Here is a 23363-nt window from a genome sequence, read left to right as displayed (position 1 = left end):
TTTTTAAATTTGCAATTTTATATTTTTAGCTCCTAAGTATGGAGGGAAGGGGGAGAAGACATGTGCATAAAAACCTATAAAGATAAAAAGTGTGATGAGATCACAATTTTAGAGAATTTTTATCATTTTACTGGCCGGTAGGAAATGGCATGGTTGATATCCACCATATTTCCTTCCTCCATCAATTAAGTATTTGTTATTCCTACTATTACCAAGCACTGGTCTAGATATGGCAGATACAGCAGAGGACAAAATAAAACTCTCTGCTCTGAAGAAATCTACATTCTAGTAGAGGAACAGAGAGACATCAAACAAGTCAATAAATATTTCACATAGTGTAAAGCACTAGGTAAAAAGCAAAGCAGAGAAGGAGAATGGAATTGCTGGATTTGAAGGGACAATTTAAAGTAGGGTTATCAATGTTTAAGATGGTAACATTTAATCAGAGACATAAAAAGATAAGAAGCAGTAAACAACATGGAATGTGTATCAGGCAGGGAACAGAAAGTGCAAAGGCCCTAAGGCAGGAACCTGCTTGATACGGTTTCAGGAACTGTGTTCTTGAGGTATATAATACAAGATGAGGCCAGATGGTAAGGGTGGCATGGCTGGTGGAAGTTACTGTCATAGAGAGACTTTTAATTCTGAAATGGCTTTGGTACACTATATTGTACACTCGAAACTAATATAACACTGTATGCTAACTATATTGGGATAAATGTAAAAAATAAAAAATAGAATACAGTCACTAGAGAATACAGAGTGGAAACATTATGCAATCTATGTTAAAAGTGTTTCTCTGACTGCAATGTTGTGAATCCACTATAATCAGGTAATGCTAAAGCACGGAGAGTAGCTAAGGGAAGTCACGTCAATGATATGGGCAACAAAAATGATAGTATCTTGGACCAGGGTGGTAGAAGTGGAGGTTGGTGAGCAGTTGTTAAATGGGGGGAAAATGTGCGTATTTTACAAGGAGAAACAGTAGGATTTGCTGATTGACTGACTGATAGACAGGATGTAGGGTGTAAGCAAAACTGAGGAGACAGAGCTCTAAGATGATGACCCAGGAGTATTAAAGGATCTAGAATATACCATAGGTATGTCAAGTTCAGTTTTCATAGATGCATTTGAACACAGATACATGAAAAAAGTTGGAGATATGAAATATTGGAATAATGCAATTAGATCAAAACATTGCAGACTTGCACGGATAGGATGATGTAGGTGAGGAGAAATAAAGAGGAATGTTTTCTGGAGGTGTCAGTAAGCACTAACATTTTAAAAGCATGACTCAATCTATAACATGAAACAGTTTTACAAAGAATTTTTATGTTTTTTTTTTAAAGAACACAAAACTGAATAGTTTGGGAATATTCAAACCTAAGTATAGGTTTTTAATTTTCTGTTCTAATCTAAAGAGATCAAATGAACCATCCAAAGGTATTTGCATAGTGCAAACTGTTTCCTTTGGGTACTGAAATATACATAAAATGAAGTATACATTTTACATATAATTAGTAGTATAACATGGCTTTAGCAGGGACACTTATTTTACCATAGTTAAATCATAGCAATCCCAATAACTAAATCAGTCCTTTTGTACCAACCATGATGTTTATTTTCATATAATGGATTGGCAAATTCTGCTAAACAACACTGGCCAAGAGAACAATGTTACATTACATATCAAAAAAAGGAAAGGAAAGGAAAGGAAGGACGGAAGAAAGAAAGAAAGAGAAAGGGAGGGAGGAAGGAAGGAAAAAGAAAGAAAATAGACTAATTCACTAAGTTTTAAGTACAAACATTTTATTCATGTATCCTGGAAGAAATTTTCTTTAACAAAGAACAAAACTGTAATGCGAAAATAGTCATTTACTGGTGAATGTACCAGCAGGTATAATTTCATTAAAGAGGATACTTTAAGACTGATAACTCCTTGAGGAAAAAGGTAAGCCTTATTAGCCTCAGCCTAATCTACCATATCCAGTACATAATGAGTGTTCAATAATTCTTTCTAAAAATCAAAATTGGATCAAACATTTCAAGTAGAGGTCTCTTTGTTAGAAATTACATATGTTACATATGTATACATATGTTACATATGATCCAGCCCTGTCTTGGCTAGGTACTCAGCTGGGAGTGGGCTTGAAGATTCTCTCCCTCTGAGCCTCCCTCAACTCACAGGTACCCATGGGCAACTGCACATACATGCACACTCTCTCAAATAAATAAATATTTAAAATAAAAAAGGAATTACATGTATTACCTGCATCTGAAATTTTCTGTGATGCTCACACATGACTCTGTGCCCTTATATTTATTTAATGAACATTATTCCTTGTTTTAGAATTATCTGAATACCAGCCAGAAACAAAGAAGGTATATTATCACGCAGAATCATCTCTGTCTTTTCTAGCCTTGTTTATGAGGGCCAGAAATGTGGCTAGTGCCTACTTAGTAAACTTACATTAGAGGTGCCCACAGAATATTCATTGACTATTTGAATTGAATAATGAAAATACCACTATTCCAAATGTAAAAAAAAAAAAAAATCCTTTACTTCTACATAATCTCTTCCATCAAGATCCTCATTCAGTAATGCCTTCTCTGTTTCCTCTTGTAATATCTTAGTTTTCCACCTAACATGGTCTGAAATTGAATGATCTATAATCAGGTAAAATAGTAAAAATGCCCAGGAGTCAGATTTATTTGACTACTTTACAGCTAATGCCTCTGCGCAAATCAAAGGGGTGTGAGCAGAAGTACATACCACCATCACCACCAACAACAAAGGCCATTTTACTGATTCACTGATGTATAAGAAGAATCACTAAATAATACAGACATAATTTCACATAATTTCTAGATATAGCTATTGATAAAAAATAATACAAACTCAGCAAAGGAGATAGTATTTTATTAAAGCATTTTAATCTAATAAATAATTTCAGAATTATATAATTCATAGCTAATAAAAACATAGTTGTAATTTAACTTCTGCATGGAAATATATGAAGTAAAATAATTTTATATAGTAGATATTTTTATTTTATATATATATATATATTTGAAGATATTTTAAAAACATGAACTATAGCCTGATAATAATTCTTAGTGGGATGTATTTAAAGTACTAATTTTACAGTCCATTAGTGCCATGATACCATTTTGAATATACAGTCTGGTAAACACAATTTTTTTCCATTGTAATAATATTCCACAAAACTGCAGCAATTTATTCCTGTATTCAACTTTGAATTAAATGTCTTCTTATAATTGCATTGGATAATTTATATTACTATCTATATTTATTATATATTACTTTATAATGTATAATTGTTCACACATAAAAAAATATAAGACCTCATAACAATCTTAGTAGTACTGCATTAAAGTAGGGTAGATAAAAGCCTTACAACTCTGTATTACTGATTTCAGTATCTAAATTCTGTAACCAGGAAGGCTGAGGCACAAAGTTATACAACTTGCTCTAAGTAAGTTAGGTAAAAGAACTATAAACAAGAGTGTAAACTCTGGATTCCAGTTACATCCTTGCTAATATTTTCTTAAGTCATTAAAAAAAGTAATGAAATTACAATCTGAAAAGGTAAAGGAGACAGAGGAAAGTAATAAAATACATTAAAACTTGCACATAACTTTAAAGTTAGTTGCTTATTCAATTGGACCATTTTTATTAGGTAACAGGAAATAGAGATACATGGAAAAAATAAAGTTTTACACTCAATATATATGCAACTATAGTATAATGTAAACTAAATCTTGTTGACTACAACATTTTTAATTACATAAATTGTAAGTCTCATTACCTCTTTTAACTTCCACATAAATATCTAAGAATAGTATTTGTTAGATTTTTAAACTCTGAATTATTAAAATGAATTCAAAGTTATAAAAATGGTAGCTTAATCATGATTTGGAAATTGATCAAAGAAGAAATCATATTAAGAAATGAAAATGAAAGCAAAATGGTCCAAAACCTTTGGGACGCAGAAAAAGTAGTTCTAAGAGGGAAGTTTATAGTAATACGGGACAACCTCAAGAAGCAAGAAAAATCTCAAATAAACAACCTAACATTACACCTAGAGAAGCTAGAAAAAGAACAAATAAAACCTGAAACCAGCAGAATAAAGGAAATAATAAAGATTAGAGCAGAAATAAAAGATATAGAAACTTAAAAAACAGAGAAACAGATCAATGAAAGCAAGACCTGGTTCTTTGAGAAGATGAACAAAAGCCAGACTCATCAAAAAGACAGAGAGAGAGAACTCAAAATAAGCAAAATGAAAGAAGAGATAACAACCAACACCAATGCAATACAAACAACTATAAAAGAACATTATGAAAAACTACATGCCAACAAATTAGACAACCAAGAAGAAATGGATACATGCCTAGAAACATTTGACCTCCCAAAGCTAAAGCAGGAAGAAACAGAAAATCTGAAAAGACCAATTATCAGCAAGGAAATTGAATAAGCAATCAAAGAACTCCCAATGAACAAAAATCCAGGACCAGATAGCTTCATAGGTGAATTCTACTAAACATTTAAAGAGGAGTTAATACCTGTTGTACTCAAACTATTCCAAAAACAGAGAAGGAAAATTCTCAAATTCACTCTATGTAGCCTGTATCACTCTGATATCAAAACTAGATAAAGACACCACAAAAGAAAGAAGAAAAAAAAAAAAAAAAAAAGAAAAGATATAAGAAAGAAAAGGAAAAAAAAAAAAGAAAAGAAATTAAAGGAAAAAAAAAAAGGAAGGGCGTCTGGGTGGCTCAGTTGGTTAAGCGTCTGCCTTCAGCTCAGGTCATGATCTCCGGGTCCTGGGATCGAGTCCCACATCAGGCTCCCTGCTGAGGAGGAGGAGCCTGCTTCTCCCTCCCATTTCCCCAGCTTGTGCTCTCTCTCTATATCTCTCTCTCTGACAAATAAATAAAATCTTTGGAAAAAAAAAAAAAAGAGGAAGAAAGAGGGGAAGTACAAGCCAATGTGTGTGATGAACATAGGTGCAAAAATCCTCAAAATACTAGCAAACTGAGTCCAACAATACATTAAAATAATCATTAACCACAATCAAATGAGATATATTACTGGGATGTAAGGGTGGTGGTTCAACACTTGCAAATCAATAAATGTGATATGCCACATCGATAAGAAAAAGGATTAAAAGCATATTTCAGGATTAAAACAATCATTTCAATAAATGCAGATAAACATTTTACAAAGTACAACATTTATTCATGATAAAAACCCTCAACAAAGTAGGTTTAGAGAGAACATACCTCAACATAAGAAAGACCATATATGGAAAACCCACACTGAACATCACACTTAATGGGGAAAAATAGAGCTTCTCCCTTAAGGTCAGGAAGAAGACAAGGATGTCCACTCAATACTTTTATTCAACATTGTGCTGGAAGTCCTAGCCATAGTGATTCGATAACAAAAAGAAAGAAAAGGCATGCACATTGGTAAGAAAGAAGTAAAAATTTAACTATCTGTAGATGACATGATATTACACACAGAAAACATTTAAGACTCCACCAAAAAACTAACAGAACTGATCAACGAATTCAGTAAAGTTGCAGGATACAAATTCAACTTACAGAAATCTGTTACATTTCTATACACTAACAATGAAGCAGCAGAAAGAAAAATTAATAAAGCAATCCCATTTACAATTGCACCAAAAATACTAATGAATAAACCTAACCAGAGAGGTGAAAAACCTAAATTTTGAAAATTATAAAACACCGATGAAAGAAACTGAAGGTAACACAAAGAAATAGATACTCCATGCTCAGGGATTGGAAGAACAAGTATTGTTGAAATGTCTATACTGCCCAAAGCACTCTACAGATTTAATGCAGTGCCTATCAAAATACCAACAGCATTTTTCACAAAACTGTAACAAAAACCCCTCAAATTTATACTGAACTACAAAAGACCCCAAGTAGCCCAAGCAATTTTGAAAAAGAAAAACAAAGCTAGAAGTCCCAAATACAGACTTCAAGTTATATTATAAAGCTGTAGTAATCAAAACAGTTTGGTACTAGCACAAAAACAGACACATAGATCAATGGAACAGAATAGAAAACCTGGAAATGAACCCTATAATTACATGGTCAATTAATCTTTTACAAAGCAGGAAAGAATATCCACTGAGAAAAATATAGTCTTTTCAATAAACAGTGTTGGGAAAACTGGGCAGCAACATGCAAAAGAATGAAACTGGATCACTTTCTTACAGCAAACACCAAAATAAACTCAAAATGTATTAAAGACCTAAATGTGAGACCTAAGACCATAAATTCCGGGTTGAGAGCACAGATAGTAATTTTCTGACATCAGCTATAGCAACAATTTTCTAGATATGTCTCCTGAGGCAAGGGAAATAAAAGCAAAAAAAAAAAACCAAACTATTAGGACTATATCAAAATAAAACACTTCTGCACAGTGAAGGAAACAATAAAAAAAAAAACCTAAATAACAACCTACAGAATGGGAAAAGATATTTGCAAATGACATATCTGGTAAAGGATTAGTATCCAAAATATATAAAGAACTTATACAACTCAATACCCCAAAAGCAAATAATCCAAATAAAAATGGGCAGAATACATGAATAGACATTCCTCTGGAGAAGACAGAGAAGGCCAACAGACACACGAGAAGATGCTCAACATCACTTATCACCAGGGAAATGGAAATCAAAACTGCAATGAGATATCATCTCATACCTATCAGAATGGCAAAAAAAAAAAAAAAAAAAAAAAAAAAAAAAGGCACAAGGAACAAGTATTGACAAGGATGGGGAGAGAAAGGAAACCTCATGCACTGTTGGTGGGAATGTAAACTGGTGCAGACACCATAGAAAACAGTATGGAGGTTTCTCAAAAAGTTAAAAATAGAACTACCTCAAGATCCAGTAATCACACTACTGGGTATTTATTCAAAGAATACAAAAACAGTAATTCAAAGGGATGCATGCATCCCTATGTTTACTGCAGCATTATTCAGAAGAGCCAAATAATGGAAGTGGTCTAAGTGTTCATCAATAGATGAACAGATAGAGAAGATGTGGAGAATGTATATACACAGACAAACAAAGGAATATTATTCAGCCATAAAAAAGAATGAAATTTGCCATTTGCAATGACATGCATGGAGCTGGAGAATATAATGCTAAGCGAAGTAAGTCAGAGAAAGACAAATACCACATGATTTCACTCATATGTGTGATTTAAGAAACAAAACAAATGAGCAAAGGAACAAATAGGGGTGGGGGGAAAGAAATGAAGAAACAGAGTCTTAACTATAGAGAACAAACTGATGGTTACCAGGGGGGAGGTGGATGGGGGAGAGGTGACATAGGTGATGGGGATTAAGGAGGGCATTTGTGTTGAGCACTAGGTGATGTATGGAATTGTTAAATTACTATAGTGTGCACCTGAAACTAATAAAACACTGTATGTTAACTATACTGGAATAAAAATAAAATAAAAATTTTTAAAAATACCAAAAAAAAATCCCAAATAAGGAGAAAGTAAAAATAAAATTTAAATAGGAGTTCACCTGTTTTCAAAAAATAATATAAAAAATACAGCAATTAGCAAATATTTTTATGCTTCAGTTTTGAAAGCCAACTGCTAATTCAATGAACAAGTTTTGCTTTTATCTAGGTCCTTGATCTTGGTCATTTTAAATATAAGTATTGGTAAAGTATGTTAGAACAAATTACATTTTTTTCTTATGAGAGAACCAAACCTGATCAAAATACAATACATTAATATGTTTTCTATGTCACAAGTCTTTGTCAGTAAATATACTAAACCTGTAGCCTAGTCTCAATACAAACATTATAAAAAGCATGTTTTGTAAATACCAAGATTTTTACCTAATAATAAAAAAGATTGGGAAATTGATGGGAGGAGTTTTAGTGTATATGTGAGTTAGAATTTATGAAGTATTTAATAAAATAAAGCTCCATTATTCTCTAAAAGTATATAGAATTTTGCAAACTTGCTAAAAAAGAAACTTTGAACTGAGAAAATTTATTAATATAGGATGAACCCGTGTTTTCTTAATGATAAAATGAGTAGCTACATGTTTTTGTTAGATGGTTTTGTTCATTTTGATTTAGGACTTTGTTTTAAGTGAGAGTGGCAGCTGTTTTGACCCTGTATTTTGTCAGCATGGCCAAAGAAGCCAGAGGTTATCATTGACAAATTTAAGATTTGTCAAACCTAGTAGGAGGCAAAGAGTAAATGGAAAAACCTGAGTACGGAGGTAAAATAAAGGAATGTAAAAAAGAAAAATAAAGAGAAATGAAGTCATTTTATATTGGTGGTAGAGTAGAATAAATTCTGCCTCAGTTCTATAAGTTATGGATCCTGATTTAAAAGTTAAAAGATTAACAGGCAGATACACACGTACAGACATAAATTTTTCCAAATAAACCTTTTTAAAAATCAAAATTGGATTAGAAATCTGAAAGAAGTTATTATGCACTGCACTACAGGTCTTCTAAGACAGTTTTAAGCGAATGAAATGACTTAATTATCAAAGGTTCTTAAATAAAATAACCAGAAGTTTCTTGATATGCAGATTCTTTTGAAGAGAGAAAGGCATGCAGGACAAATGCTGAGTTACAAACCACAAAGGGATCTGAAGAAGACTGGTAATATGTGATCATCTGCCTCAGGGAATTCTACCCAGCAGTGAAGGTTTTCATTGAACATAGAACATAAGAATAGTTGAATCTGAGTATTTAGTCATCACACTGTCCACTAATGTACAGATTCACAAAGATATACACAAAAAGCTCATTAGCCACATGATTCTGCAGATGAGCCAAGGCCTTTATATCCAGATGTCATCAAAACGGCCCCACTGAAATGCTAAGGGTGTCAACCCTTGCCCTTAATTGGGCCTTTTGCAAACAATGCAACCTCATTATCATCATCTATTTGTCAGCAAAAGAAAAAGAGGATAAACCAGAATGAAGTCCCCATACAAAGTCCTGCTCAAAGCAATACATTTCTGCTTGTTGCACAAAGCTCCACTGTAAGGAAAAATGAAATGTAGCAAGAGATCCAAGCAGCTACTCAATGGTGAGCTGTATGCAATGAGACGCTGGAAGCAGGATGTATAACAGAGATGACATAAGGGCACAGAGGAGCCCAACTTCGATAGGTGTGGCACAACTCTGGAAGTCTAGGGAAGAGCAGCAGAAGGACCAAACTGACGCATACCCATCAGGAAGAAGTAGCTGGCTCTGGGCAATGGTGCTGGCAGGTTATGAGGTGGAGAGACATTGTGGCATACAGCGACAGGCCCTGCAAACTGTGGCTACAGCCACAAACCAAAGGACAGTCTTCAAATGTATACAGTGCTGAGAGGACCATTGCTATGTATCATTAGCTTTAAGGACACCCGAACTCATAGAGAGCTGCAATGTTAAGTGTTGCCATCTAAAAGTAATTGTTTTACTAGAAATGTACTCAAAATGAAATGACTACTTCAACAATTTAAGACCTAAAAATCTGTGTTTTGGAAACAGTAGTGAATTCTAATAGGAAAACTTTTGTTTGTTTTTGGGTGCGTAAAGCTGTTTTTACTGCACAGTGCTTCTATGGTCATAGCTATGCCTCATTACGACTCCCATTTATTTTTAAGCTATTATGGTCTTTCCATTACATGGAGTTTCCTGCTGAGTTACAGACATAGAGTTAGAGATAATATTTGGTTTTTGAATATAGGACAAAATTAAGAAATGGCTCAAGAGGTCCACACTAGGAAGTCCACTTGGCTTGGAAAGAGAAAACAGTGAACTTAAGAAGCTTTTTAAAAAGAAAAATTGTAAAACAATCCCTTAGGAGGACTGTGAGCTGAGGAAGGGAATGTGGTTATAACGAAATGCTAAAGGTTTTTTAAAAATGAAAAAGGAGTTTTAAAAATAAAACACATTTATCTTGGGTCTCAGTTTTTAAAGTCAATTTTGTTGATATTTATTGAATTAGCTGAGAGAAACAGCATAAATTATAGCATAAAAGCTTCATGTAAAAGTGTACAGAAGAACATCTTGACTCTTAAGTTGATGAAAGCTCTTGAATAAGACTAGTCACCAAGAAAAGATGTGGACCTCAAACAGCCATTCAATAAATATCTGCTGAATGAAAAAAACTGAGGTAGCCTACATACAGTTCAAGAATAACACATAGATTGGGGCCTTATGAAAACTAAAGGCCTTTCTGAATGGAAACTAACAGGGAGAGCTCAAAGAAAATGAGTCTTTTACAAATTCTGGCTCTCTAGGTGCTCCAGGTTCCCTGAATGTGAAGGATCACTCATCTACTATGACTAATACTTTCTTCCTCCTTAAGGTAGGTTGGCCTACCTTTTTTGCCCCTGAAAAGGCCAACAAAAGGTATTCTGTTGATTTTCATTTCTCCCCTTGTCTAGATCACCCTGATGTGTTAATATTCCCCTACTGTGTTTCTTTACAGTAGAGAGTGTGTAGAACTGTCACTGCCAGGTTGGTCCTTGGGGACCAGACAGAATGTGTACTCCATTGGCATGGAAGCATGTCCTATGGGAGTATGTACTACAGTATTCCAGGGATCGTATGCTACCATGAAACTATAGAAGTCTAGGTGTAGGGGTTATGTGGGACAGCCAGCAGGAATGGATGGAGCAGGTGACTGAATGCAAGAGCATGCCAGGGGAATATGCATTTAAGAATATATCCCGAAGTCTGGTGTTTCACCCTGATAACAAAGTAGTTTACAGAAGGGAAAGGATTGGAAAGTATATGTGGAAGAAAGACAGGAAATTTTGTACATAGGATATGGCTTTGTAGAGATGCTGTGGCTTTGGTCAGGTTATATAACTGATGTCTTTTTTTGAGTTCCTAGAGCTTAGATAACAGGTAATTTGGCTTCTAACAGAGTTAGTCAAAAAACACTCTCTACCAAGCTACCTAGAGCTATATATAGCAAACTCTGAGGTAAAGAGAAAAGAACACAGTCATATAAATGCAGAAATCAATTAGGGTATTTCTGATGGACTGTGTCCTGATTAATGAAGAGATTCCCATATAAGCACATCACCAGCACAATAAATACATTAAAAATATTTATGACAGTTTTTTTTAATGACAGTTTTATTTAATGCTTGTTTTGGAGTCAGAACAATGGCCTGAGTGATTTTTTAAAGTGTCTTCTAGTCTGACAGGTTTCTGACATCATTCAATATTAAAAAAGGTCAGCCACCAAAGAGCTGTGTGGGTCTTAGAGATCACAAACGATGCCTAATGTGTTATATCTGTGATTCTGTGGCCACATTCATGCAAAGAAAATTAAGCAAAAACTTCAATAACTTATTCACGGAGTTCAAAGAAATAAATAAAAACACTTTGGGGTCAGTAATCAACTGGACATTTCTTTCCATCTCAGTATTATGCTTTAATTTTGCTAATATTTGGTGTGTGTAGCCTATAATCATAAAACAAATACTACCTCAATTTGTGGAATCCCAGAGGCAAAGGAAACCAGTATCATTGTTGTGATATGGAGAGAACTGTTTTCTGAGAGGTGCTGATACAATTTTATTTCATCAAAAAAGATTATAAACTATAAGGTAGGGCTGACAGGGATTGTTTATATGTTGATATTTACTTGCATTAACAGCGATCATCCTAAACCAAAACTTAGTAAAGAGTCAAATTCAGGTGAGAAAGACCACTTATTAAAACCCTGCTTGTGATCACCAAGAATATGTTTATTAGGACTAATTGCACATCGTGAGGTGTTGCTATTATAATACTATTCAGCTCTTTAAAGATTCAGTCTTTCTAGTGGATAATGCACAGGTTTATTTCCCCTGATTCTTGCTCAAGAGAAGAATGTATAAAATCATATAAACATTTTTATGGTTTTTTTTATACATTTATGGCTGAAAGAGCTAATGAATCCAAAATACTTACAAAGATGATGCTTTCTGAATCACTGAGAAAGCTAAATGGCATATCTGCTTATTTGGTTAAAAAATCTCTTTATCTAATGTGACTGGCATCAATGATTCATAAAATTACTTCTGTTCAAATTTTAGCTCTGGGGCAAGAACGAGATGAATAGACCTACTAAATAAAATCCTTGACACAGCTATCCACCTTTCCACTGTAAGAGAAAAAAAAAATGACTGACTACCTCTAGCAGAGTTAGGTCAGTGCACTAAGTTATAAATAGAGAACACACTTTAATATAATAGAGTCAGCTCTTCTATTCAACCAAAGAGGAAAAAGTCAGCATAGGTGACTGGTAACTTGCAGTCTATATGCATTTTTATTTCCTAAATTTCTTATCTGTCTCCTTGACCTGAGAGTTTCCAGATTCTTTATTCTATAACATGAATATAGTTTTCCAAACTGTGTCTTACTAATGTCACTACAAACTGAAAGCCCATGTTGACACTATTAGGTAAATAATCTTTCCAAATAATGTTCATTGATGAATCATTTCTCTGATTTGTTTTATGCTTATCTTCCTTTAATACATCTTTAATACTTTTAAAAAAGATTTTATTTATTTACTTAACACAGAGAAAGAGAGAGACACAAGCAAGGGGAGTGGGAGAGGGAGAAGCAGGCTTCCCGCTGAGCACGGAGCTGGATGCGGGGCTCTATCCCTGGACCCTGGGATCATGACCTGAGCTGAAGGCAGACGTTTAATGACTGAGCCATCCAGGCGCCCCCATCTTTAATACTTTTTAAACATCCTATTCTTACCTTTTTTTTTTTTTTTTTTGGAATGGCTTCTCGACAAATGGCCAGTAGAAATTGTAGTTACATACACAGAATTACGAAAATGAGAACACAAAACTGTGAAAGCAACTGAAGCAAAATTAACCCTTCTAAAATAGCCAGGAGACCAAAAAGAAGTCAAAATATGTTTAGAGGCAGAGGCAGTGAGATGTCCATAGAAATGCTGGCAATGACTCATTTATATTTCTAAAAGAACCTGGGCAACTCAAGTGAATGGAGGTCAAGAATATATTAGGAAAGTGCACAAAACCCTAGGATAAAAAGGATGCCAAATGTTTGACATAGATAAACATTTTATATTACCTTCTAACTGATAACATTTACAATTTGATATTATGTCCCCAGACTGTCATTACTAGTTTAAAATTACAATGTACCCGAATGTCCTATGTTTGTGTATATTTCAAAACAGAGAAAAAATATAATGTGAAAAAATTGACAAAATCTATATATATAATCAAAATAATGTGTACGTATGAAAAGAAAAGAACTTTTGTTTTTTAGAAGAGGCCTAGTTCCCAAACTTGTTATTTTAAACAACTATTTTTCTGATTTATATGGAACTCTAATTAGGATTTTCCACTTCTGATTTAATCATACCTTTCACATCTTCATCCTCAATTGTTGTATTTGAACTCTCAGTTGACTCCTGTCGAGAAGAAAACATGTGTTAAGTTGCAAACAATGGAAAGCTTCACTTTTTTTCTTCTTAAAATTGGCAAGTGATAAACATATCATGCAAAATTCATCAGCAAGCTGTGTACATATATTGACATGCAGATGGACAAGTACATTATGTGGTTTTAACAGAAATAAAATGCCAAATGCTGCAAACACTTCAAAAAGGGAGTGCTCTGGTGGCCTACTCTGAAGTATGATAAATGTAGGTTATTTGTAGAAGCAGCCAAAGTATGCAACTTATTTTAAGAGCTGTGTAAGGCCATATTTGGTTACAGTGCCCCATAGGGTGTGCTTTTTCTATATATTTATCAGAATTGAATATATTAGCCAAATGAATTTGACCCTAAAATAGATCAATTTCTCTTATCAATTAATAAAAGTAAATACCCCATCTTTGTATAAGGTACTATATCAAGCACTGAATTCAAAGCCTATTTGTCTTATTTTTGTGTAGAGACAGAAAGCATTTCATTGTATCAATTCGATCAGGAAGCTAGGGGTACTAAGCTGAATTATGCTGAAATTTGCTTTTTTTTTTTTTTTAGATTTTATTTATTTATTTGAGAGAGAGTGAGAGAGGGGAGAAAGTCAGAGACAGAAGCAGACTCGCCATGGAGCTGGGAGCCTCATACAGGAGGATCCCAGGACTCTGGGTTCATGACCTGAGTTGAAGGCAGTCGCTCAACCAACTGAGCCACCCAGGCGCCCTGAAACTGCTTTTAACAAGAATTTCCATGTTTGTGATCAGCGCAATGGAATTATATGAATAATTTACTTTCAAGGACAATTAGATTTTTTCATCCATTTCTTAATTAGAAACTGGCTGTTATCAATAAGAAACCTGCTCCCATAATGGAAAGACAAAGCTATTTCTTTGCAAAACTAAAAATGAAGTTGAGGATTAATAAGCACAGTTAAAAGGATACTGTAACTGCCAGTATTAAGATACAGTTTCTTAAAATGGTTTGATAAATTTTTTCCACTAATAATGTGCTAACAAAATATTTTTTAGAAAAGAAATTTAGTAGTATTCATAAGAAAAACACAATTATCCACTTGAAATGATTAAAGGCTAGAGCTGAAAGAAGTTGGAAACAAACTTCCAATCCAGAGCTATGTGCTCAGTGATGAAAAACAGATTTTGGAAAATGATGCAGATACCAATCAGTGTCCTTGTAGAGATTCAATAATCAAAAAAGCAATCAATTTATATAAATATTATATATAATATTTAAGCCAAAGGGACAGACTAATTAAATGTGTGTCCAGAAGCTCTCCATATACACAAAACAAAAGCAAATAGTCTTCATGCATTTCTTAATGTGACCTAGTGTTCAAATTTAAACTCAAGATGAAGGTAAACCCATGCACTGTAAAAGTAAATGAATTCATGTAAGCAGAAATGTCATGCAGCAACTCTTACAAATGAGATAGCTAGAACTATTGAAGTATCCACTCCAGCTGTTATGCTTGGTCTTTCATTTGCTAATGATATTTTTAAAAAGTTTTTCTCTTATATGATGCTTGTGAGTCCTGTATGTCTTTTAGGGACTTAAAATATTTTGCGCTATGACCATAAAACACATCTCATATTAAAGAATACTTGATTTTTTTTTTTACTTTAATGATTTTAATATTGATCAACTAAATGTTAAACCAGAGGAAATGTGTTCTCTAAGACTTAAACATTGTTGATAAGAGTAAGGAGAGATTAGACCTGTGACTATATTTAGTATTTGAGAAAAATCGATGAAATATTTTTTTCCTTCCCTTAGAGATACAATAATATATGAGAGTTAGTAAACTGGAAACATGGAATATGTTCAGAAAATGTCTCCTTTCATCCTATAGACATGTACACAAGTACTATTATTTAGTTAACATGCTACACAATCTATAACAGACAGAAAACATTACAGTCTTCTTTCAGCATAAGTGGTTAAATATCTGTTACTGAAATGCATATAACTCAACAAAAACAAACATTTCCTAAGAACTGAAACTCCCTGATTATCCTCAATTTCATGCCAAACAACAAAAACAACACCAACAGGGAATTAACAGAAAAAGCACTATGACAACAGAATAGATAAAACTCAAAGGCAACATTAAATTTAAACAAACACTAATGAATTCAAGTTGATTTTTTTGAAGACAGTGAAATGAGATAGCAAGAAATTCTAAAATTTCATGCAGAATATAACTAAAGTACAATGCACAAACGGGCATGGAGAAGGAAAAAAAAAAAAAAGACCAGATGGAATTGCTTAAGATACACAGTCATCTTGACATAAAGACTTTGCTTAACCCGACTTTTATTGGCTAATGGTTCCATTCATTTCTTTTTCAAGATGTCATTCATTTTTGTTTTGAAAGAAATATGTGTAAAATTCTAGATAAATGAGGTCCCCCCCCCCAAAAAAAAAGTTTGGTAGAAAAAGGGTAAGAATTTTCTTTCCCATATTTAGATAATGAATTTTGCTTTGGATATTTGATGAAATGTGTCATCTTGTTAAAGCAAGATGATGTTGATTCTTTCTGAATACCTTGTTTCCATCAGGGTTGTGGATTACAGTAGTTTGGGGCTCCTGAGTGAGAACAAAATAGAGAAAGAAACAGTTCGCATTGGTAAGTACATTCTTACTAGTGTGAGGGACAGAGCAGAGTGAGCCAGCTGACAAAACTAAATAGTGACAAGAGCTTAAGCGATGTTAACTACTGTCAGAGGTAGCAGCTGACAAGACCACTGATGAAAGATCTCCCTGATGAGCCCATGAGATAGGATACCTCAGTACACAGCAGCAGCATGCAAAAGACCTTATTCGTGATCGGTACACAGACAAGGCTTTGAAGTTTGGAGACCTAAAGAGGCACTCACTGTTTCACAAAGTTCTGAAACAGAACTTTCTTTTTTTCTTTAGTGAGTAGGCTGTTAATGTGTGTCCTAATAGAAAATGGACCAAGAACATTGGAGATCAGAACTCTTTAAAATGATCTTGAATCCTTTCTGAGGACTTCTTTTCAGGTGCATCTTTGAGAATGGATTATGATGTCATCACTATAGTTAGTAATGTATAGTTAATACACAGATAAATACTCTGAAAATCTAGAACACTGTGCCTTGCTTTAAAAAAAAAAAGGCTATCCTAAAGAATGTATTTCCAAAGTCCATTAGCAATTCTATGGAATAGTGAAAAGGTTCATTTAAAGGATTCTAGGACTAATCATATACTCACTATAATCTGAAACATACTGCTATTAAATGCCATGCTAATTTATACCTAAAAAATAAATTTCAGCTTTATGGACTACATATACAGATTTGCTTGTAAAGTCATGCTTTACTAAGAAGAAAACTTTATTCCTTTCTGCTTTCTACCAGAGAATTGAAGAAACATCCCCAAGTGGAAAATAACACTCAAATGACTGATGTTAAAAAAGATTCAGCGTCCATATATTATTGGCATGCTTGGCACTTTCATTGCATGATGTCTTGGTAGCTGAGAGTTACTGCAGCCCACTGAAAATTTTTTCCTACTATAAGCACTCTTCTGTCCTTTAGGATCTCCTCTTCACCATGGTTTATGCCGTAACAAAGAACACATTTACTGCTTCCTTTCTTCCTTTCCCTGGCGAGAGGTGTGATTGACATTGTTTTTTACTCATAGATAACACTGTCTTGAGATGTACTTTTTCCTCTAAGTGTTTTTAAACTGAACCTTCTGGTTAACCCAAGTGAAATAATCCCTTACTATTTTTTATTCATTAAAAATAACAGTACAGAGGATAGTAAAAAATCAGAACTACTTCAGAAAACCTATATCAAAATATGTAATAGTTTGAACAAACCATTATGGAACTCAGAGTACTGAATGCCAGTATTCAAATCTTGACTTTTAACATTACACTATCTCAAAGTATTAAAATGATTTAGTTGTAAATAGTGTGAATTGATTAAAAGGGGCAAAACTCGTTTCCACTGATCATTCAAAGCTCTCTGGTATACACTTCATTCTTTGGGATTAAAGTGAAACAGTGATCATTTAAAACACAGCAAACAAGAAGCTCAGAATTACCCAATGCCTCTTTATCTCAAAAAGTGAGGTCTTACAAAGCCCTGCTGTCTTTTAGTAAGAGGGAACGGGAACTCTGAATAAGGTCTACATTACTGTTGTCTAGCAATAATCCCCTTAGCTCTCCTTGATGTCAATATTTCTATCATGAAAGGAGGAAATCGTTTTTTGCATCATCTAGTGCTACCATCAGAAGAAGAGCTAAGAGCAACCAAAGCGCATTCTACTGTATTATAAAGCAGCATGCGACAGTTTCAACTATAGAGACCACAGCTATCAGAATAATGTTCGACAATGAAATGAGATCATCTCATGTTAGAAACACACTGCTTGGCAACTACCTTAACAACAATAACAAAAAAGAAATGAAATGAACTTTTCTCATTATCTTTGTAAGCAAAACAAAACCCAACAAAATAAAGTACTTATATAATATATGTATCTATAGAGTGAAAGCAAATGAGAGAAACAACAAAAACAATAAAGAACTTAAGAAGGGTTACAAAGAGTCCAGGTATACCAGCGCCGGGGTAGGAATATTTTCTTTGGGGCTGGTTACCACGTTGGCTTTGTTGTTTATCTGTAGGTATGCAGAAAATAGAAACAGAGATGCCTTAAACCCCTTCGTAGCTAATGTCTCTATATTGCAGCACGTCTATGTGGAGATACAGACTTGAAAATAAAGAGCCACTGAGGATGAACGTGAAAGACACTGTGATGTCTGACAAGAATAATAATCAATTCTACAGTCATACAGGCTAGGACCGTGTCTCTGACAGTGGAATGATAAAACAGACTTGGGTGCTTTGGCTGTGGCACATTAGCCACCAAAGAACTGCTTCAGTGGAGCTCAAATCAAGTTTAGAGTATGAAATAAATATAAACATTTTCATACTCTTCAAGGTGGATTCTGTTCCCAGCTTCCAACTGTTCTCTGTTATGAACGCTTTTTTTTTTTTTCATTTTATTCTTGATCCTGAAGTCACACATAGACCGTCCTTCTCTGAGAAGCCATCATCACTTTGTTTAGTAGGCATCCAATTCAAAACCTCTATCTTCTTTTTTTTTTTTTTTTAAAGATTTTATTTATTTGACAGAGAGAAAGATCACAAGTGGTCAGAAAGGCAAGCAGAGAGAGAGGGGAAGCAGGCTCCCTGCTGAGCAGAGAGCCCGATGTGGGACTCGATCCCAGGACCCTGAGATCATAACCTGAGCCGAATGCAGCGGCTTAACCCACTGAGCCACCCAGGCGCCCCAAAACCTCTATCTTCTGATGAGATGCATGCTTTATATTTTTTAAATGGTACATCTGGGCCTCTTTAAAAAACATATCTCCAATTATAAATGGGCAAACTGAATTCTTTACTATATTCTGAATGTCAAAAGACCTTTTCCACAATTGTTTGAGAGGAAAACACTGTGTTTCTTGACAAAGTGTTACTCCTTTGCTTTTCTTTCAAAGTGCTACTGTTGAAGATTGTGTTTGGTCATATCACTCCTTTGCTTTAACATACTGGGGTTGACCTTAAAGAAGGATCATATCACAATGGAAGCCACATTGTGAAAGCAGCTCAGGCGTCGATAAGTATTATAATGGGTGCACAGAGAAAAGTCAAGGTAGACAAGTGACAACTTGAAAACACAACTGAGTTTGGGCACTAAAGGATTGAAAACTAAACAGTAATAGTCAACATTCATTTAAACTCATGTATGATAACTTACATTATGGTTACCAAACAGAAGTATAAATTAACATTCATTCTCTTATACTACATTATCTACTATTTTCTTTACATATTATTATGTAAAGGAACACATCCCATAATTTTAGTATAAATGTTCTTAAGGGTCTCAAAAAGAGAAACGTACTGTATAAAACAGATGAATACCAGATGAGTTTATAAGCAATTACACCAATTTAACTGGACTTTCTGGGAGTTTTTTTTCTTTTGTATTTTATACCTGAAGATCATACTGAAACCACTACTGGGAAGAACATAGAAGGTTAAAGAAATTAATTTAGGTATATAATATTTTGCTTTTCTATTTATTCACATTTGTGTGATTGTTTGGTATCAGTATTATTTAAATAAGCTATAACATTATGCTCTGTGACATGCAAGAAAAGAGAAAACTTCTGGTGCCCTTTACTGAAAAACTCTTTAAATGTTAAACCATCAATCTCTATTTTGCAGATGGTCTAAAATTTTTCTTTACATAAAAGTGCACAGAATTTAGTATCAAATTTGTGCAACAGCCAGAAAGAGATAAGAGATAATGGAATCTATTATGAAGAGATCAAAATTTAGTACTTATGTTAGTATGAAATACATGATAAAAAAGGAGGGATGCGCACACAATTTCCTATCAGGAAGAGTGTGTGGCAAAACACAGATGACTTCTTGTCAAATGATCAGAAGTACTTATAATTAAAGCACCACATGTATTTATTATGTTATATTCAGTTTATATCAGTGGATACAAAAGTAAAAGAGGAATATATTGAGATAGTTTACTTCTTTTTTTGTGATACTTTTATTTCTGTTTTGAGAGAAGAGACTTGATAGTTTTCTAGAATGGTTGTGAAGAACTGATTTCTTTCAGTGAAAACATCACACATGCACACCTATGCACACATACTTCTCTGCACAAATGTGTGCATACACATACAACACACACCTCTAGACACATTCACACACAGGTACACAGTGTATACACACGACCAAGTCAACCTTTCCAGTTGAGGGCCATTCTTCCTGGATGAGCTATGCTTTATTGTCAAACATGGCAAATAGGAGTTAAATATGAGCCTCACCCACCACTTTTAATTGTGTTTAAATGTACAGCACAAACTTTTTAAGTTAATGTAAAGATAAACTTAATGATCTTTTATTACTATGGGAAGTCTTTTGAAGGTACTTGTAATTTTAATTAATTAGTTGAAAAATAATAGGAGAATTTCTAAGTAAAAGTTTTCTAAGTAAAAGAACTTCTAAGTAAAAGACTAGGAGGACTTCTTTTTTAGTAAAGAGTCAAATATTAAGTAGGAGTTAAACTATAAGCTGTCTTTTAAACATATAAAAACTTTTGTTTATGAAATATAGTTATTTCATGTTATGGAAGCCATTTTTCTTTAACAAAACTAAATCAAACCAGATATTTCAGTAATTCACTGAATTACTGTTATGAGGCATGGGCAAGATATTTTTATTTCTCAGGTGTTAAGGTTATTCAGTTTTGGGGCTAATAAATGTTTCCTCTATAAGATGCTTAACTAGGATGGGTCCATTGTAAGCTTACTTTCACACTATTTATAAACTTCATGGTAGATACACTATAGTGTATCTGACCTAAAAATAACTCCTGTTTTAGTAATCATGATCATCACCTAAAACTAATCCTAGAGTATTCCTTCACTTATCATTAAACAGGCATTAACTACATCATGATCTCTTCAGTGTCAAAAGAAAACTGGACCCTGGTCTTATAAAAGATCCTTTAATAGCACATGGATATAAGTATGAACTTTTTACTATTTTAGAAATTCAATTTCAAAGATAAACAGTATTATGTGAATGTGGGTACTGTGTTTTGATAGTTAATTGACACTGATGTGTAGTGGTCCTACACTTTCTCCAGTTAAACTAACTTAGGAAAATAAGACTGTTTTTATTCCTAAGTGTGAATTTTCACAGGAGGAGAAATCTGGCAGATAGAGATCCTCACCATCATCTGAACACTCGAACTGGACTTCCTTTTCTGAATTGACCAGTCAAAGAGAAAGGAAAAGAAAAAAAATATGACCGGTTGAATTTTTAAAGTATCAAAGCAAGGAGCACAGAATAAATTTCTCTTTAAAGAGAAGCTGTAAGTTGTCTAGAAGAAAAAAAAGCTCTGGAAATGTTTCTTTCTATATAAGGATAGTAGTAAAAATAAATATCTTGATAGGGATTGTGGCCTCTGCATCACTGAAAGGTACAGAAAAACACACAATGAAACATTTTGAAAATTTAAAATATCACACTTTCACCAATGTAACATTGGGAAAAAGGCAACATCAACCATCATTAATGAAACTGAATAGACTAAGCAGAAGGAAGAGAACATTACAGGTTGAGGAAAGAAATTGGTAAAAGGCAAATGCCATCTTAATGGGAATCACAAGTGCATGGTAACCACAGCTCTGGAAATTCCCAAATCACACATAAACAGGAGGTGAAGAAATGATTGGGCATGAACACAAGATGTGATAAATGATTTTCTATTTTATATTTTCAAAATGAACTGACCAACTAACTTTAGGTCAAGTTCAAATGTTAGAATATTAACTAATTCCCAAGAATGTTTAAGTGTTCATGAGGAATGTACACATTTGTCATTGGAAGAGAAAGAAAAGGATTAAAGAAACAAAATACTTAGGTAATACTCTGGAAAGATAACAAACATAATACAAATATAAGGTTACATTCAATCAAAGATAAATTCCCATGAAACAAAATAGAACCAATAGAAAATAAGTTGTATTACTTTCTTCAGAAATCCAAGAAAGCCAAAATATCCTGTTGTTATCTTTTCTGGAAAATTTTTCTATAATTTTTCAGAATATTCACCTTGAGTATGTTTCAATACCTTATGATAGAAGAGCAAGAACAATTAAGACCATTATAAAAACTGCCCAAGCAGAGAAATTTAATCATTTGACATTTAATTTCCCAGACCCTATGACTTGATTTTTTTTTTTTTTCAGGTTATCCATTTCAGCAGACTTCAAGAGCATAGCATAACTAGTTGCAAAGCATTTGGTTTTCATTGATTTTCAGGTCACTATTGTAGTTCAGGACTGTAGTAAAGCAGAGAGGATTTAGACATTCAATTTCTACAACTCCATATAAAAGTATTATTTTGTCAGATTATTTAATTATAATAAAATAGAAAAATATACTTTTTCTTGCCATACATATTCGTCACCTTTACATATTATTTTATACTTCAGCCTGAATCCTTTATAGGAACTATAAAAAATACAAGCTGTGAAAACTCACAAATTAAATTTAACATTTAAAAATGATCCAGCATCTGAAAGTCAGTAATGATTTTAGGAGCACCTGTTTAAGTTTAACTTACCTTTACTCCATCTGGTTTCTTCAACAAACTCTTGGCTGCTGCAAAATGAGAGAGTAAAATCATTTCAGTGAGTTATCCACAGAAATCCATGCCAGGCAACAAACCAGATTATTGTTTCCTTCTACCACCTTTACTGAGTTATGGCCAACATATGCCAAATTATCAAGGTCACACTGATGAGCACGAGCTTACAGGACATTGAAATACAGTATCACTTTTCTTGGTTTTGCCATATCAAATTTAGCACTAAATTCTTATTTAGTTCATTGCATATAATTGAACACTTTGCCAGTTATGTTACTGGACTTTATTTCACTGTTGGTTGCGAAAAGGATACTGGAACTTTAACTGGACTATGCTTTTGTAATCCAGAAAGTTGCTTTCAGTCTTCAGACATTAGCTGACAGATTGTATTACATGTTCATTCATACCACAAGTATGGTGACCATGTCAGTTCTGCCACTTAAGCCCCTCTTTCTAAAGGTTTGAAATTTATTTGTGAAAATTTGCTTTGACTAAATAACACCCTTTGAAAATATATGAGTTTGAAATCAGAGCTTTCATTTTTATAAAAATTGACATTAATTGTATTTAAAATAAAAGGGATATTATTGGTCAAGAGCAAATTTTTAAACAG

The 23363-nt window shown here is 33.6% G+C and overlaps 1 protein-coding gene across 10 annotated transcripts in view; it reads right to left on the bottom strand.

Moving 5' to 3' along the window:
* The window catches only part of CAMK2D (calcium/calmodulin dependent protein kinase II delta), a 345149-nt gene that overhangs the window by 24272 nt on the left and 297514 nt on the right, over positions 1 to 23363 (bottom strand). For 5 of the 10 annotated variants that reach the window (XM_044224161.1, XM_044224160.1, XM_044224169.1 and 2 more), the window contains 4 exons: positions 22727 to 22764; positions 18123 to 18182; positions 16076 to 16117; positions 13449 to 13497 (listed from right to left, as the gene is read on the bottom strand). In XM_044224161.1, coding sequence (XP_044080096.1) covers positions 13449 to 13497; positions 16076 to 16117; positions 18123 to 18182; positions 22727 to 22764 — 189 coding nt within the window. The remainder of the gene's footprint in view (positions 1 to 13448; positions 13498 to 16075; positions 16118 to 18122; positions 18183 to 22726; positions 22765 to 23363) is intronic. The other 5 variants (XM_044224165.1, XM_044224163.1, XM_044224166.1 and 2 more) reach the window with 3 other exon arrangements.

The sequence above is a fragment of the Neovison vison genome, chromosome 11 (assembly GCF_020171115.1).
Source record: "Neovison vison isolate M4711 chromosome 11, ASM_NN_V1, whole genome shotgun sequence".
Taxonomy (NCBI): Eukaryota; Metazoa; Chordata; class Mammalia; order Carnivora; family Mustelidae; genus Neogale; species Neogale vison.
This window is presented reverse-complemented; position numbering and strand designations above follow the sequence as displayed.